Source organism: Cryptomeria japonica, chromosome 11 (genome assembly GCF_030272615.1).
Source record: "Cryptomeria japonica chromosome 11, Sugi_1.0, whole genome shotgun sequence".
Taxonomy (NCBI): Eukaryota; Viridiplantae; Streptophyta; class Pinopsida; order Cupressales; family Cupressaceae; genus Cryptomeria; species Cryptomeria japonica.
In genome coordinates this window covers 183132769-183150709 of record NC_081415.1, presented here as the reverse complement: position 1 = coordinate 183150709, position 17941 = coordinate 183132769, and the positions used below count along the sequence as shown (strand labels likewise).

General features: G+C 34.2%; 1 protein-coding gene across 6 annotated transcripts in view; it reads left to right on the top strand.

The window, feature by feature from the left end:
• Nucleotides 1-6346: 6346 nt before the first annotated feature.
• Nucleotides 6347-17941, top strand: part of LOC131031383 (pentatricopeptide repeat-containing protein At2g13600) — a 29456-nt gene continuing 17861 nt past the window's right edge. The window contains exons 1-3 of one of the 6 annotated variants that reach the window (XM_057962490.2): nt 6350-9091; nt 9362-9516; nt 10865-11288. In XM_057962490.2, coding sequence (XP_057818473.2) covers nt 6879-8780 — 1902 coding nt within the window. In that variant the 5' untranslated portion in view covers nt 6350-6878 and the 3' untranslated portion in view covers nt 8781-9091; nt 9362-9516; nt 10865-11288. Of the gene's footprint in view, nt 9092-9354; nt 9537-10864; nt 11289-17941 lie in introns of those variants that run through there. The other 5 variants (XM_059214222.1, XM_057962489.2, XM_057962495.2 and 2 more) reach the window with 5 other exon arrangements.

Below are 17941 nucleotides of genomic sequence, written 5' to 3'. Positions count from 1 at the left end.
CAAAAAATAAAGTTCGAGTTAGAGAAGTTATGGCAAATGATGGAACAATATGAGACATGCAATAATAGGAAAGCCAAGAAAAAGAAACTTGTAGTGGAGGGCTTGAAGGGTTGTGATAATGAAAAGAATGGTGAGATTAAATACTCACTTTGTGAGCTTGAGCTTTTCTCAAAAAGGGGAGTGCAATATATGAAATTTGACTTTGACATAAGGAAAGTAAGTTCCTTTGAGAGTAAATTTCACTAATTAGACTCAAATAAAATTAACTAGCTAAAACACTTAATGAAAATATTTCAAAATAAAATTTATTAACCACAAAAATGGAGAATACAAATGTTAATGAGTTTGCAATTAAAATTTGAAGGTCACTAGTGAGGATGCCAACTTGTCATTTAGGTGTTGGTGTGTTATGTCACATGTTGTCATTTGTATAAACAATGAACAAAAAAATACCTAGAAAGCGTGAAAACCCAACTTTACAATTTCATTAACCTACAAGAATAGAAATGAAAAAGATGCCTACAAGTATTGTACAATAAAAATACAAGGAAAAAAATTACATAACAAGATTTAAATGAATAATAAAAATAGATGTATAATCAAAGAAGCACTTGCAAACCTTTATGCACTTGAGTGTTTTCAAAATACTTGCTAAGATAGAGAAAATTAAGAATATTTGCAGTTGTTTGGGGATTTGCATCAATCAAATCCATACTTTGATATTTCTACTTCCATAGTAATGAAGATAGATAAATAAAAATAAAATAGTGTGTGAATGTTCTTATTCCAAGTGCATTTGAGAATGGTCAAAGTTGTTATGTGCAATAGTAAAACTCAAATTAAAAAAGAGGGATGTGATAATCCCAAGGTGGTTGAAGGTACAAGAAATGCTTATAATAATTAAAGAAACTAGAAATATATTACTTGTATCTAGGCTTGAGGAAGATAAGAGATAAACATATAGCTAAAAGAATGATGTAAGGGTGTTGTAGGCACATTGAAAGAGATCTGTGGCAGTTCTGAGAGTTGAGAGAGAGATCAAGAGTTCACCAAATGAAATATTTAGTTCCAAAAATGAGAAGAGGAGGGAAGAGGAAGGGGCTGACAATCTATTTGGAATAATCCCAAGTAATTTCCACTAACTTGGGAAGGTGACAAGTGGAAAAATGCTTGAAAATGACCACCAAAAGAAAACTATCATGAGACACTAGTGTGGCATATCAACATCCAGATAAAGTGCTAGCATCCAAATAATTTATGCTTTAAGAATAAAAGACAATAAAATCATAAGGTTAAGACAAAGGTGACAATAAATGTTGACAACAAGAAAGGAGGTTTGAGCACTTTGAGAAAGAGAAAGGTCGATGCAAGGGCTAAAACAAGCCTATAAAAATATTGAGAGAATGGATACCGAAGTGGACACAAAACATAGGTGAAATTGCATGGGTATGTAATATATGACACTAGATTTTACCCCCACTTTAGTCGGCTTATGAACCTACTTGAATATGCATGCTAAAGTAAAAGGGAAAGATATTGAAAAGGAAAATAAAACAACACCCAAAGAATATTATAGAGGTTGATGAAAGCTCTTCAAGAAGAGGAACTAAACCTACAACAACCAATTCGAGCTAACTTGTCCAATATGAGATAATCAATTATACAACCAATTTAGGCTTTTCTATCCATTATAGGACACAAATTACATAACCAATTCAGGTTTTTTCGTCCATTACAAGACATCAATTATAATACTAATTCAAGATCTTCTATCCATTGTGCTAATCCATCCATATGATACTAACAACATATTATGATCAATATGAATCATGCTTGTATCCTATACATGATTGTATTCAAGTGGCCAAACATGGCTATAAGGATAGATATCAAAATAAATATGATATGTCTAGATACTTTGACTCATTAGAACCATTTTTAGGTTTTCGAGTTAGTTATAGAAGATTCATAGTATTCCTATTGTACTATACTAAGGATTTTTGCAAGTTTATATAAATTAAAATTAAGGACATGGTACCCTCCCTCAAGTTTTGAGGTACTATTCAAGTACAAGATTAATCTACTCTAATGATTCTTTTGGGTATTTGTGATGATCATAATTTATATTTTTATACCAATTAGGTCCAAAGATTAAACTTTCTACATACCCTGTATCCATGAGATCAAGATATAAGAGGACTAGGTGTATGAAATATGTAGTTTTGTTTGAGAGTATGTTTATGGAATTGTAAGAGTGAGTACACAACCTTTTCTAAGATCCTATTTCCCAAGATAGTTCTTTATCAACTGTCACCTACTTAGGTAAAATAGGAACAAAAAATAAAATAGATCTACATGCAAAGTCCTAAAGGGTGTTTAATCTAAAGTTAAATTGAGACAATTTTCTTGTGCACTTAGAATGCTTGTTTAGTTTTATTATTCCAAAATTTTTTTACTAATTTTGCATATTAGATGTCTAGTGCTCAATATGTAAGAAACTCACTTTTTAAAAAGTATCTTAAATTGAATCAACATAATGATTATTTTTCTATCACATCGAATAAAATTATCTTACTTTGATAACATATATAATCCATCACATAACTACTCAAACAATAAAGATAATATTTCACACTTCAGACTTGAAATTTCTATCTAAACCAAACTTAATTACTTACCAACTAGTTAGAATAAGTAAGAAATCCAAGTGGAACTAGATTTACCTTTTTATATCAATAAAGCATTTAAAAAATAAGTTTGGAGTTAGATTAACTAAAAGATTATATACTATTTTTCGAATACCAAGATCTCTATAGATGAGGTGAGAGCATAAGGTGGATAATAATTCAATTAGCAAGAATATTAACAAATCCAATTTCAATATAGTGTAAATGGTGCCCTAGGTGATATTTTCTTAATATTATTGCGAAACTAATAACTAGGATAATTAAAATTTAATAACTTGGTAATTAGGAAAAACAATGATAACTTGTTAACAAATAAATTTTACTAATTAATGCTATAGAACAATTGATTAAATTTTCCATATATGATACTAATCCAATCTATGATTTAATATAAATTAAATCAATGACAATAACATGTAACATAAAATAATAATAATAAAAAAAAATCTATGCAAATGATAATCAAAGCTATTAAAATAATAACAAAGATTTTCAAATATAATGACCACTTAATAATTTACCAAAATAAACCACACAAAGAGCCACCATTGAAACCACAACGCCAAATTACTCAATTTGAACACTTTTCTTCATCCCAAATCCTTATATATCCATCAAACATAGGATTTTACCTTAGGTACCTTTCTTCTTAGATATAACATAAATTATCTATAATGCCCTTACATCAAAATCTTTTAAAATTTATTGTCAATTAACCTTGGATGCTATTTAATTTCACACCTCTTTTTAAGCTTCTCTAATAATTAATGACTAGTGGCAATATTTAACTATTCTAAAAAAATAGTTGTGTCTATATATGCTTGTATATTTTATTTAGAACTACAAAAGTACATAGTAAAAATATTTGCATTTATATAACTTCTAGTCTAGAGACTTAAGAATAGATGATTGTTCATGTATATGTATTTTTCTCAAACTTTTTAAAGACATCTTGATCTCATTTATACAATTTATTTGATAATTTCTATTTGTACAAATTTTTTTAGTAGAATATTAGCTCTCTAATAATATCTAGATGTTGCAATCCACTCTATTTTTGGAGTGAAATGTAAACTCACAAAAGGGGATATCATTCTCCACTAAAAATAATACCATTCTTCTCTAACTTATCTAGGCAAGTTATGTCACAAGTTTGGAGTGTATGCATGATATTTTTCTTTATCTTAATAATCTAGACTTATATTTTTTGCTACTTTAATGAAAAAGATTTAGATACTCAATTGAGGTTGGGGGTATGAACATTTATATAAAATATTGAAATGCTTGACCAACACAACAAGAAGTAATTTCCTCCTATGACTAACATCAATAGAGGGAGTCCTATCTTTGAACAACATCAAGTTAAGAAGAAAGGAGGGACCTATATATCCAACCAATGAGATGTTGACTTGTTCAGCCCAATGAGAGAGAACTCCCTTTCTTGATCAACTCCAATACTTAGGAAGAAGTCTCCCCCATTGACTAATGTCAAACTAATGGAGGGGAGAGGCCAACTTGACCAATGCCAAGCTAATGGGAGGGGAGAGATTAACTTGCCAATTAGGAAATCAGTAATAAACAAGCATAAAGTTCATAAGCTAACCACTATAGCCAAACAATATGCAAATAACCTAATCAAACTGCCATAAAAACAAAACACAAATAACATAAAATGATTTCACCATCAAGACATGTTCCTTTGATGTGGCTCCATTGTCCTTTCTTTGTCCTCTAATGATTTGTAGCTCTTAATTAGATGAGTACAATTATGATAAAAAACAAGATCATTAAGAAGCATGATTGTGAGGATATTAAAAAATGCGATTATCGAAAGTGAGCAAAATGAGCTCAATTTATAGCATTCAAGGACCAAATGGACAAATGAGATTGAGGGAGAGGATGAGTTAAGTGGAATGAAAATGGCAATGTGTCATTTGCAAGTGGAGAGAAATAGGAAATATGTCACTCCCAAGTGGAGAGCAAAATAGAAGGTAAGTGGAGTTAAGTGACACAAGTTAGGGAAAGTGGAAGAGATAAGGTGAGTTAGAAGTGAAGTTAGAAATGGAGTGGGAGATTAAAAACTATTAATTTGTTAATTCATTCAAAATTAGCAAATTAGACAATTAAATATTCATTTAATTGTGAAATGGGGAATTAGGATAAATAAATAATAATTTTTTTATCAAAAGGGGACGTGTTAGCATGAAAGAGGCTTAATTAGTTAAACAATTAATTAACCCTAAGAGAGAATTAGGTCAAACTGACATCAAGGGTAAGAGATTATGTCAAATTGATTCCATAGAATCAAAATGAGACCAAATTGACACCAAAGGACATGAAATTGGGACAAAATAATCTCATAGTGCATATTTTGGGACAAATTGATACCATTAGAACAAGTTTTGGGACAAAGTGATATTGTAAGATCAAAATGGTTTTTTTTTGCTATCATAGGACCGAAATGGGGACAAAATGATGTCATAGGACAAGAAATTAGAATAAATTGATGCAATAGGGCTGAAACATGATCAAATTGATATCATTGGACTGAAATTGGGACCAACCGATATAATTGGTCAAGAAATTGGGACAAAATGATATCAACAAACATGAAATTGACTAATCGACAAAATTGCGTAATTAAGACATCAAAAAGGTTGGTTTAGGTCAAAATGAAAAGAAATTGACATAAAATGATTAAATTGAAGAAGAAAATAATGACACAACATTGACAAATAGTAAAGACCAAACACACAATGAGAAGACATGTTAAAAATAAGAGACGTAGGCATTGACCATTTTTTAGTGTCTACACAAGAAAGGGGAGATAACTACCCAACCTATAAATTGAGAGAAGGGAGAGGATTGCTTAACCAAGAATATGTGAGAGGAGAGGATTACTTAACATATATTATAAATAACCAATAAATGATGAAAAAGAGCCAACGTATTACATTTTGAGAGTGGAGAAGGGTAAGAAATAAAGATAACCCCATGCTAAAAGGTGAGGGTCTTGATGTTTAGGATGAAGAAGCCTAGGTGGAGGTACAAAAACCCCCTCAAGATGCTAACTAGAGTTGGTCAGTAGGGTAAGTCCTTAGGAGGTTTCATTGATTAGGGTTAAGTATTTCCCAACAGGCAAACTTTGTTTGATTCACTTGGAGGTTGGTGTTCCACTTCACATTGTAGAAGTCAATTTTATATTTGATGGTAAATAATGGAATAAGTTATCAATTTGCATCTGTAATGAAAAAGATGAAATTAGATGACTAGATGAATCTAGGAGATATGACCTTGGTTAAAGGTAGGTTATGGTCACATAGAGAGTTTGCTAAAATTTCTAAATAAGTGATGTTCAAAAAATTAAGAACTCAAGAATCTCATGAACATTCATATTTCCTTTATTAAAAAAAATGTTAAAAAAATTATAATTGAGAAATTATAACAATTTATAATAAATAGAAATTAAATTTTGAAAAATGAGACGTATGATATCACATATATGCATAGCTTGAGTTGGTCTAATGGTAAAAAAATTGTGCTCTTGAAAGAGAGGTTACAAGTTTAAATCTCACAAGAGATATGATATGTATGCTTTATTTGTAGCACAATTAGATGCTTCCCCTAATGAATATAATATCCATGTGAAAACTCCCACTTCAACCTTAGCTCTGCTCTTTTTTTTTTAATTCCATAAAACCACCTGCAAAAGGAAAAGAAAATAGGGGCTAGACCTCTTCGATAGAGTTTCTTCGGTAGAGAATGTGAAAACTCCCACTTCAACCTTACATCTGCATTTTTTAATTCCATGAAACCACCTGCAAAACGAAAATAGGAGCCCAGACCTCTTCAATATAGCTTCGGTAGAGAGCCACAAGCATAGTGGCACTAACGGAGTATGTGCCCATATGGTTATTACATGGCACCTCTCGATTTTTGGAAGCTTTTCCTTGCAGTGGAGAGCTTGTTGCTGCTTTCAAGGAAATGTAATTTCACCATTTCAATCAGGATTGGAAATTGAAATTCTTCCGTGTATGTATATTACCATTCAATATCTTGTCTTTCAAAGAGAAATAAATTGCAAACAGAACCACTTTCGTTGCGGAAGTTGTGGCAGTGTTTCATTGTCACTATGGAATAAGTAGATTGAATAATAATGTACTTTTCACACGCTTCACTTATAATCATACAATGCGAGTGCCATCCACTGCCAATCTGAATGTCACAACGTTAGGTAAACAGTTCCACTCTGTCATCACTCACAGGGGATTTGCATTCGTTACACACACATATATGCAAAATAACCTTATCAACATGTATGTCAAGTGCGGTGGTTTGATGGATGCTCGTAAAGTGTTTGATGACATGACCAAACCAGATAACTTCTCATGGAATGCCATGATTGCAGCTTACCGAAAACATGGATATCCTCATGAAGCACTGAAATTGTTTCACCAAATGCAACTAATAGGTTTCCGACCCGATCAGTTCGCCTTTGCCAGCGTACTGCCTGCCTGTGCCAAAATTAAAGATTTGGAACAGGGTATGGATATCCATGAAAGCGTAACGGAAAGGGGTTTTTTGTCAGATCTTGTAGTTGCAAATGCCCTGGTGGATATGTATGGGAAATGTGGTAGCATACGTAAGGCACGTGAACTGTTTAACAAAATGCCTCAAAAAAATGTGGTCTCGTGGAATGCGATGATTGCAGGATATGCACAAAATGGCGCTCTTGATGAAGCTTTACATCTATTCAAAGCAATGCCTCAAAGAAATGTAGTTTCATGGAATGCTGTGGTTGCAGCATGTGCACAAAATGGGCAGGTTGGAAAGGCCTTGGGGACATTTAAGCAAATGCAATTGGCAGGTCTAAAGTCGAACTCCACAACATTTATTAGCATCCTCCCAGCCTGTGCCAGAATGGGAGCTTTAGAACTGGGTATGAACATACATCAAATTATAATTGAATGCGGGTTTTTGTCAGATGTATTAGTTGTAAATGCCCTGATAGACATGTACGCAAAATGTGGAAGTATGAAAAAGGCATATGAACTATTTGTCAAAATGCCTCAAAGAGACGTGGTCTCATGGACTGCAATGATTGGAGGATATGCACAAAATGGTGTCCTTGGCGAGGCCTTGAGGCTTTTCAAAGAAATGCCACAACCAGACGTGATCGCATGGAATACTATGATTGCAGGATATGCACAAAATGGGTTTGTTGAAAAGGCCTTGGAGGCATTCAAGCAAATGCAATTAACAGGTGTAAAGCCAGACTCCACAACCTTTATCAGTGTCCTCCCAGCTTGTGCAAAAATGGGAGCTTTAGATTTGGGTATTGACATCCACCAAAGCATTATTGAGTGTGGATTTTTGTCAGATGTTGTTGTAGTGAATGCACTCATAGACATGTACGCAAAATGTGGAAGCATACGCAAAGCACGTGAACTGTTTGACAAAATGCTACAAAGAGATGTGGTTTCATGGACTGCAATGATTGCAGGATGTGCACAAAATGGATTTTGTAAGGATGCTCTCAAACTTTTTGAACAAATGAAGCACTCTGAAACATGCCCTGACCATGTAAGCTTTGCTTGTGTTTTATTAGCATGCAGCCATTCAGGTTTAGTGGAGGAGGGTTGTAAATATTTCAATAGTATGAATGCCTTATATTGCATTATGCCTACAACTGATCATTCTGTGTGCATGGTTGATCTTCTTGGCCGTGCTGGCTATCTCGAGGAAGCTCTAAACTTTGTCATCAAAATGCCAATAAAACCCGTGTTAGTTGTATGGATGTGTTTGCTTGCTGCCTGTAGATCACATAAGAATATAATATTAGCAGTATTCACATCAACTCTTCTTTTTGAACTGGATCCTAAGAATGCAGCAACTTATGTTCTGCTGTCAAACATTTATGCAGAAGTGGGTATGTGGGATGAGGTTCAAATGGCAAGGAGATTGATGAAAGATAGAGGAATCAAGAAGATGCCTGGATGTAGTTGGATTGAAGGTCATGAATCGCTATATGCTTTTCGTGTAGGAGATATGCCACAACCAGAAACACAGGAGATCTATGCAAAGATGGGGTAATTGTCTTTGGAGAAGAAGGCAGCAGGCTACTTTGCAGATTCAAAACATATATTGTATGATGTGGAGGAGGAGGGACAAAGAGCTATACATCTGTCATCATAATGAGAAACTAGCGATGGCATTTGGATCGTTAAAAATGCCTTCTGGAACAACTATTAAAATTGTTCAGAACCTGGGTATGTTTTGATTACCACACTGCAACCTAGTTTATCTCCAATCATATTGAAAGACAAATTTTTGTGATAGATGCAAACCTGTTCCGTCATTTCAAACAAGGAGAATGTTCTTGCGGAGATATTGCTAATGCTAAGGTAAGCAATCTTTAAACATGGGCTTGCACTGTAACATGGTGTTTTGTGTGAGGCATGCAGTGATAAAGAAGGGAACTGATTTTCTCAAGTTTTTAAGAAGTGCTTTTTCAAAGTTGACGTTATAAGATCAGATGTATAGTTTTCTTTTAGGTTTTCAAAAAGTGTTTTTCTTTCCTAAGTTTTCATAAAAGATGTGTAGTATTCCATTTACATCACTCTCTATACAAGTTGTTGATTTGGTACTGATATATAATACCATGGAGGTGCCAGACATTCCTAGGTTTTCAGGAAACCTGTAAATGAAAGTTGGAGGAGGTGGAGAATGGAAAAAACCAAAAGGCGAGGAATGCTTGGAGGAAATGGGAAGACCTTGGGTAACCAGAAATATGAGAGATGTACTTTCAATCCAGTGCTTGGAGATGATGGTGAGAGCATCTTTCAATAGGTCTTTACTTCATCCTTTGTCATTTGTATAGGTTTTTATACACATTAATTTTATTATCTTGTGCCTTTGCGAGATCTGCAATTTGAGATTAAATTACACATACCAGATTACCATGCAAATTTATGCTTGCTAGTGTGGATTTTGTTTTTTTCGCTTGGATACTTACAATATTGTTTCACATACCTTTACTTTTTGGGAGAGAAATATGTACTTGAACACATAATTTAAAAATAAAATTAAATAAAAATATGTTTGTTTAAGAAATGATTTCTTAGAATTTTTATATGGAAAAGTTACATTTTTTATTGTACTTTGTTGGCTAATAATACATAAAGGGGTTATAGATTGACGATTGATTTGTAAATGAATCTAGATTGTCATCAAGACTAATAATTCAAGTTCATTCGTTGGCCATGGTTTTGGTATCACAAATGTAGCTATATTGTAGGGGTAAAATCAGTATTTTGGTGACATCAAATGTTGATATCTTTACATATTCAGAGTACCCTTAAAAAAACACTTTGAAAAAATGGCACCTTGATTTGAATCCATTTGCGAAAGTTATGTCCTCTAGAAGATGGAAGACAAATTGAACACTGAAGAGGTAGTTTTATTTTTATAATAGTGGCACTTTTGTAATTGGTAAGAGTGGTGGTTTTGTTGTTGGGATAAGGTGCCATCATCCTTGTAAATCCTATGTCATTGTATTAATGTCCTAATTATATGTTGTAGATGTATTCATAAGAAAGAGGTTTAGGGGTAATTGCAATTTAATTAGTCCTTGTTTTTTATTCCCTTATGCGGATGCCTAGGAAGGGGTTCATAAAAGACAAAATAATAAAGAAAAAGGTGACTATTGAACATTCCACTTGTTTGGTGCCTATGAAAGAGAGTTAAAAGGTGGGAATTTGAACAATGTTTCACATTCCAAAGAGGGAAAACCAATGGCCAAGGTGTGCAAAATTGAAGAAACAGGTTTGGGCACCCATTTTGGGCCCATAAGGCTTTTCTACATCTCTTTATATTTGGGTTCTTGGATGGTGTATGGTATGAGGTGTTTTTAAGAGTATACAAAAGTTGTAAGAGTTGGGAGTAGAAGCAAGATTGTTGTATATGTCTCGTGTATTTGAAGATTAATGCAATTTTGGTTTCTTTCCCATGGAGTATTTTTTTTTCTCTCAAGGGTTATTCTCCACATAATTCCAATGTTATGTGTTGATTTCATGAGGTTTATCGATTTTATTATATTGTTGTTTTTTGTCTTATTGTGGGTGGAAAGGGATGGTTTTTTGTACTATAGTTGAATTTTTGGTGATTTTGTTTTGCAGATTTGTGGGTGGAATTAATGACTACATCAACTTCTAGGTTGGATTTGGAGAAATTCAGTGGTACCAATTATGATTTATGGGGAACTAGAAGGATCTTCTAGAGGAAAGGGATCAATGGATGGATATTAGAAATGAGAAGAAGCCCACTACAATCAATCAAGATAACTGAGATAAAATGAACAAGAAGGCTCAAGGTATAATCCAGTTACACCTAGCTGGTTATGTTCTTTGGAATGTATGAAAAGAGAAAATTGCATATGCCTTGTGGAAAAGGCTAGGTGAGACATATCTGGCTAAAATTTTGGTAAATAAGCTTCACTTAAAAAGAAAATTATTTTCTCTTAATATGAAAGATTGTGATTTAGTAGTTGAGCAATTGAATTCTTTCAATTTGATTTTGAGTCAACATGTCTCTATAGAAGTAGAAAATGAATAGAGGATAAATGTATCTTTTTTCTTTGTTCTTTTCCTAAGTCATAGGAGAATATGATTCTTGCATTTAGTGTTGACTTGACAAATCATCTCAAGATGGACAACCTTGTTGCTATGTTGCTTTCAAAAGAAATAAGGAAAAAATCCAATTTAGATGCAATTAAGGATGCTCTTCATCTCAAGGGAAGGCCTAAAGAAAGAGGGCCAAGGGGAGATAATTAAGGGCCTAAAGATAAATCTGAGGGCCATCCTAAAACACTTGGACTTAACATAGTTGAATGTTGGAATTGTGGAAAGAGAAGGCTTGTAAAGACAATGTGCAAAAATAAGAAACAAAATTCAGTCTCTTCCATAAAAAAATTGATTTAGGTGATGAGGCTTTAATCATTGTAATAATGTTTCTATATGAAACTGGTTGATTGACTCAAGATGCTCATATTAAATGACTCCACAAAAGGAGTGGTTCCCTTCGTATCAAGCATATGTTGTTGGAGAGGTTTACTTTGGTGATAATAGTTCATATCCCATTATTGGCTTAGTAAAGGTAAAGTTGTTCTTAAATGGTGAGAGAATAAAATCTCTCCTTGATGTCTAACATATTCTTGACTTAGTAAGAAATTTAGTTTCCATTTCAAATTTAAATGATTTGGGAATGAAAGTGACATTTGATAAATTTGGTTATAGGTTAGTGAGGAGGAATCTGGCAATAGTGAACTAGTCAACAATATGGACTCTATTTAGATTGAATGCCTCTACATTTTGTAACTCCTCTTATGTAATTGAGAAATTCGAACACTTGTTTGTTGTGGCAATGTAGGATGGGATGCATTTTGAAAAAGGATTAAAAACCTTGACGAATAAAAATTTAGTGTATGGTTTATCTTATTCTAACGAGTATTTGACTTTTGTGAGAACTATGTGTTTGGTAAACAAAATAGGTCATCATTTCCTAATAGAAAATATAAAGCAATGAGAAAACTAGAAATCGTTCATTTAGATTTGTTTGGTCTAGTGGATGTTGAGGCCATTAGCTAGTCTTGGTATTATCTAACCATTATTGATGATGCCTCAAGATACACCTAGGCATATTTTATGTGGCATAATATGAAGTGTTTTGTAAGTTTAAAGAATTTAAAGCCTCAGTGGAAAAGTAATCAGATTGTAAAATAAAGGTGTTGAGATCAGATAATGGAGGTAAATATTATTTTGAGGATTTTGATGATTTTTCTGAGCATGCAAGTATAATGAGGTAGAAAACTACTCCACACACACCTAACCAAAATGTCATGGTAGAGAAGATGAATTGTACCCTAATGGAAAGAGCCAAAGGTATGGTAAGATGTCCACTATTGGACATATATGCTTTTAGGTAGAAGTTATTTGTATTGCTTGTTACTTGGACAATAGATTTCCTTGCATGACTCTTGATAATACTCCTTATGAGATGTGGGCAAGTAAATAGCCACCCATTTCACATTTAAGGGTCTTTGCTTATAAGACTTATGTTTGTTTCCCCAAAAAAAACAATCTAAGTTGGATCCAAAAGAACAAAAATGCATTTTCATAGGATATGGTAAGAAAATAAAAAGTTACAAGTTTTATGACACTAACTAAAACAATTTTTTTTCTTTTAATGATGCTATTTTCAAGTAACTTAGAGCTATTAGTATACACAAACAACCAAAGAAAAATACTACAAATAAAATAATACACTTTGAATTGAAGTTGGAAGATGCACATGTCAAAGAACATGAACAAGAGAAAGATGATGGAGAGGAAGATGAGGAGTTGAGTGGGGGTTCTCAACAAATTAAAGAGGTAAAACAAAAGGAACCTGAAGAAGAAAATGTTGAAGAACAAGAAGTGAAATCCCATACTCTAGCCTTGAGAAGACTCAAGGCAATGAAATCCTATTGAAAGGTATAGCCGAATAGATTTGCATTATGTATTTGCTTTGCTTAGTATTGATAATGAACCAAGGTCCTATAAGGTAGCTATTCTTCTAGAGGAAAGTGAGTCTTGGTAGAAAGTTATGAAAGAGGAGATGATGGCTCTAGATGCATGTGACACTTGGGATCCTATTTGTTTGCCCAAAGGAAGAAAAACCATTAGTTAATAGATTTACAAAAAGAAGTTTGAAGTAGATGGTTCATTGGAGAGGTACAAGGCATGACTGGTGGCCAAGGGCTACTCCTAGAGAGAGGAAGTTGATTTTGGAGACATTTTCTCTCTTATTGCTAAATTATCTTCAATTAGATTTATTTTATCCATTATTGCAGCATATTTTTTTGATGTAGAGCAGATGGATGTCAAAATTGCATTCTTATATGAGGATATCAAAGGGGAAATATTTATGCAACATCTAAAGGGTTTTGAGGCAAACAAAAAGAAACATCTGGTATGCTAATTGAAAAGGTTTCTTTATGATTTGATAAGCACCCTAAATGCGGTATACAAAGCCCGATTCATTTGTGATGAGATTGGGTTTTGTTAGAAGTGATGAAGATCATTGTATATATGTTAAATATATTGATGATTGAATACTAATTATTGCCATGTATGTCGATGATATGTTGTTTTTATCTAACACAAAAGGAATAGTTAGTGAGATTAAAGATTAATTTTTAGGCGCTTTTCAAATGAAGGATTTGGGAGGATCCGAGTACATACTTTGAATGGAAATCAAGAGGGATAGAGTTAATATAAAGCTTTGGTTGACACATAGTAAGTATGTTAAGACTAATTTATGCATATTTAGTATGCATTATTATAAGCTAGTGATTATTCCTTTACCTGTAGGCACTAAGCTTGTGCTAGACATGTATTCCAAAATTGAGGATGATTTTGAGGACATGGCTAATGTGCCTTATGCTAGTGCAATTGGCATTTTGATGTATGCAATGGTATGCACTAGGCCAAATATTGCACAAGCAGTAGGAGTTGTAAGTAGCTTTACATCCAAACTAGGAAGAGAGCATTAGAATTATGTCAAAAGAGTGTTAAGATATTTGCAAGGTACTTTCGATTATTGTTTGGTTTATTATGGTTCAAACAGTGATGAGAAGATGTTGGACATACAGGGCTTTGTTGATGCACATTGGGTTGATGGTTTTGACAATCAGAAGTCCACTAGTGGCTACACATTTACTTTGTTTAGTGGTCCAGTAAATTGGATGAGAAAGAAGCATCACATAGTTGGTTTTTCCACTATTGAAGCATAGTATATGGCTAGTACACATGCCTCCAAGGAGGCAGTTTGGTTATAGAGTTTGTGCAAAAGTATTGGGTTTGATTTCAAGACTATTCAAATTGGATGTGGCAATCAAGTTACACTTTGTTTGACAAAGAATCCAATATCTCATGCTCACACAAAGAATGTGGATTTCAATACTATTTTGTTTAAGAAATGATTGAAAATGGAAAAACATTGCTAAAGAAGGTGGACACCAAAGATAATGTTATAGATTCATTGATCAAGCTTGATAGCATAGAAACACCTTATTGGTGTAGGGGGATGTTGATGAGTGTTTTGACACACTTACCAACAGTCAGGTAGGATATGAAAATGTAAACCACCTCTCCTGAAAAGTTATCAACCTAAGAGATCAATAACCCCAATGTCTCTATAGTCGAGTCACAACGGTGTTGGGTAACTCGGTGGTTGATGCGATTGTACCTGTCAAGGGGCCCATTGGTTGAAACAAATCAAACAAAATCCTTTTTTTTGGTATTTTCCAATTTCAATCAAAAAATTGTCAAAAGATCAATTAGGGTAACAAGAGATGATAAGCAAATCAACACATAACAACTAAATGAACTACAAAGTCAATGAATTAGAGTAAGGTATTATCAATAACACTTAACTAGCATTCAACGTAACGTTCCAGCAAATATGCGAAGTCATACAACGCACACATAAACGGAAATATCACAAGATCATATAATCACTCTACTATTTCATCCTCATAGACCATTAACATGTGTAATATGATTCATAAAACAATAAAGTTGGAAGGACAAGTTGCTAATTCAAATGGAAGAAGATACCAGACTACGAAGAACAATAACCAAGAGAACACGTGTTGTAGATCAAGCAATCCACAAGCCATTTTTTTAAAATCTTTGTACAATAAATAACAGTATTTCAAGAGTTCATAGGAAAGAAATTGCATAAAAACTAAATTCTCTAACTAAATGGCCTTGAATCATCAATTCACGGACCCTCAAAATGGCCCAAATTCTACAATTTATAGAGTTTCACCCCACACCCTAGGAAAGAATCATGCTTGAAAACTAGGATTACAAAATGGTGGGTGTTACAGTCAACATCCAAGTCGTTGCCTACAAACTCCAGTTAACTGTTACTAAAGTACTGCTAGCTATTCATTTCTATGACGATGCTCCAGAGGCAGGAACTTCGGATCATGCACAAATAATGCCCAAAAAGCAAGTGTAAGATGCAACATCAGTTGAAGGCACAATTTTGGTGGTGATGATGGTGACCCAACACACTTTTTCTTTTTAGAACTACATGTTCATCATTCACTTCTTCTTATAGTTTCGGTAATTGTTAACGAAGCAGTCCATAGAAGCGGTGGGTGGATCAACAATATAATTTATCCTGAATTTGGATAGTCTAAGTATCCACCCAATATAATTTATCCTGAATTTAGATACTCTAAGTATCTCCTTTACATTATCCAATTTACTGACCATATCATCCATTATTATCTCATCTCCTTGACATTGAAATATCACATACATATATCTGTTCATTGTTTCTGCAGTGAATTCCGCAGTAGCTGCAAAATGGTCAACAAAATAAGAATCCCATCTATTGAGTATGGTCTCTTGGTGCAACACCCCATTTTGCTTGAGACTGTACCCATACTTTCCTAACAACTTAACCAAGAACTGCTCATATTGCTTGAGTGCGTTGAGGAGTGGAGGATGTTCCTTAAGAACCTTAATACGGCTCTGCTCCATTATCTCCATCGTTAAATCTAAAATATCAATGCATGATTGCAAACTACTGATAGTCTCCCCCCCCCCCCCCCCAATAGGTTTTCCTTTGCAATCACATCCTCTCTGAATCTTCTGATCTTCTTAAGGATCTTATGTTGTTTTGAAAACCGAAGAAGTTGTTGCTCCCATTGTGCAGAACAGTAAATAAGAGAATTCTCATTGAAATGGGCTTCTTCAACTACCCCCATTGTATCTTGTAGGAACATTTTGACCTTACTCAACTAATCTTGAGCCCAAGTCTTGACTATTGTTGCCACTTTTCTCATCTCATATAACGCTTTTACATCACCTTGTGGAAGAGATGAAGTAGACGACAAGGTGTCGTCAACCCTAGAATCAAGTGGCTTAGCTATTTCCATGATCAACTGTTTATATTGCCTTAATTTGGCTTTGACTTTTGTTTTTGTCTTATATATTTTTCCATTCTTGTCTGTACAGTAGAAGTTGTAGCAACTAAAGTAGCAATTTCCCCCCATTTGGTCTATCTACCTAGATTAACCTCCGATGTTTGATATTTCGGGGATGCTTGAGGTTGTCCTTCAAAATCCAGCACTGGAGCTGCTATGCTAGCAACCGCCTCACCCAAGTCCATTCTTGAGAGATGATGGATTGTCTTGGTCTTCTTGACTCTCCTTGGTTCCTTGGTGATTGCTTGTTGCAGAGTGATGTTTGGGAGGACGACCTTCTTCTTGTTGTTGTTCCCATTGATATGGAGGAGTTGGCGGATTTTTTTGGAATTGATCTACCTACTGAGCAAGGTTAGCTTGAAGCATTTGATTGGGAGTGGGTTGTTGTTTCTTCGCTAGTTCCTCCAATTTTTCAGAAACTTCTTCCCCAAATATCCTTTCTAATTCATCTGTTTGTTTTTCCTCAACTCCCTCCAATTGTCTTAACAAGTTTTCTTGATCTTGAGGGGTGAGAACCATCCTATCATCTTGCTCCTCGGGTTCATTTGGTTCATCCTCCTCCATCATTTGTACTTGTACCTCTTTAGGTTGCACTTGAACAATAGGTTCTTCCTAAACCTCAGGTGCTTTCTCAGGTTGTGTCACAGTGGGCTTCTTTTGTTTCTTTCCAACCTTCCTCCTCTTTGCTACCACTGCATTAGGTTCATCATCTTGATCTGAACCTGTTTCAACATTATGTATGATAACCTGTTGGCACCAGAGCAGGTGTTGATGTTTGTGTTGGAGGAGGAGGTTGTGCTTTAGTTGTTTCAGTTTGAGAAGTGCCTTCTCCTAGTACAATCCCAATGGCGAGAACAATGGGATGGATTGAAGCTTGAGGTATCACTTGCAATCTTGTTGTTATCTTGTGCTCAACAATAGTCTTCAACAACTGGGACTCCTTCATTTTTGCATCTAGTTGCCTTTGAAGCTCTTCAATAGTAATTGTTTGAGTAGCGATCTCAAGATCAGTAGGAGTATTCTTCCTCGAGTCCGACCTTGTCCTCCTGGTGTATTCTTTATGTACTTTTGTCTTGGGATTATCAGTACCCTTTCCCTTCTTCTTTTCTCTAACAACACTTGGTTGGATCCTCAAATTAAGCCATTGCATTGTTCGCTCAATCACCTTCTTAGAGAGAACATCTATATCAACAACTTCTTGCTCAGACCATCT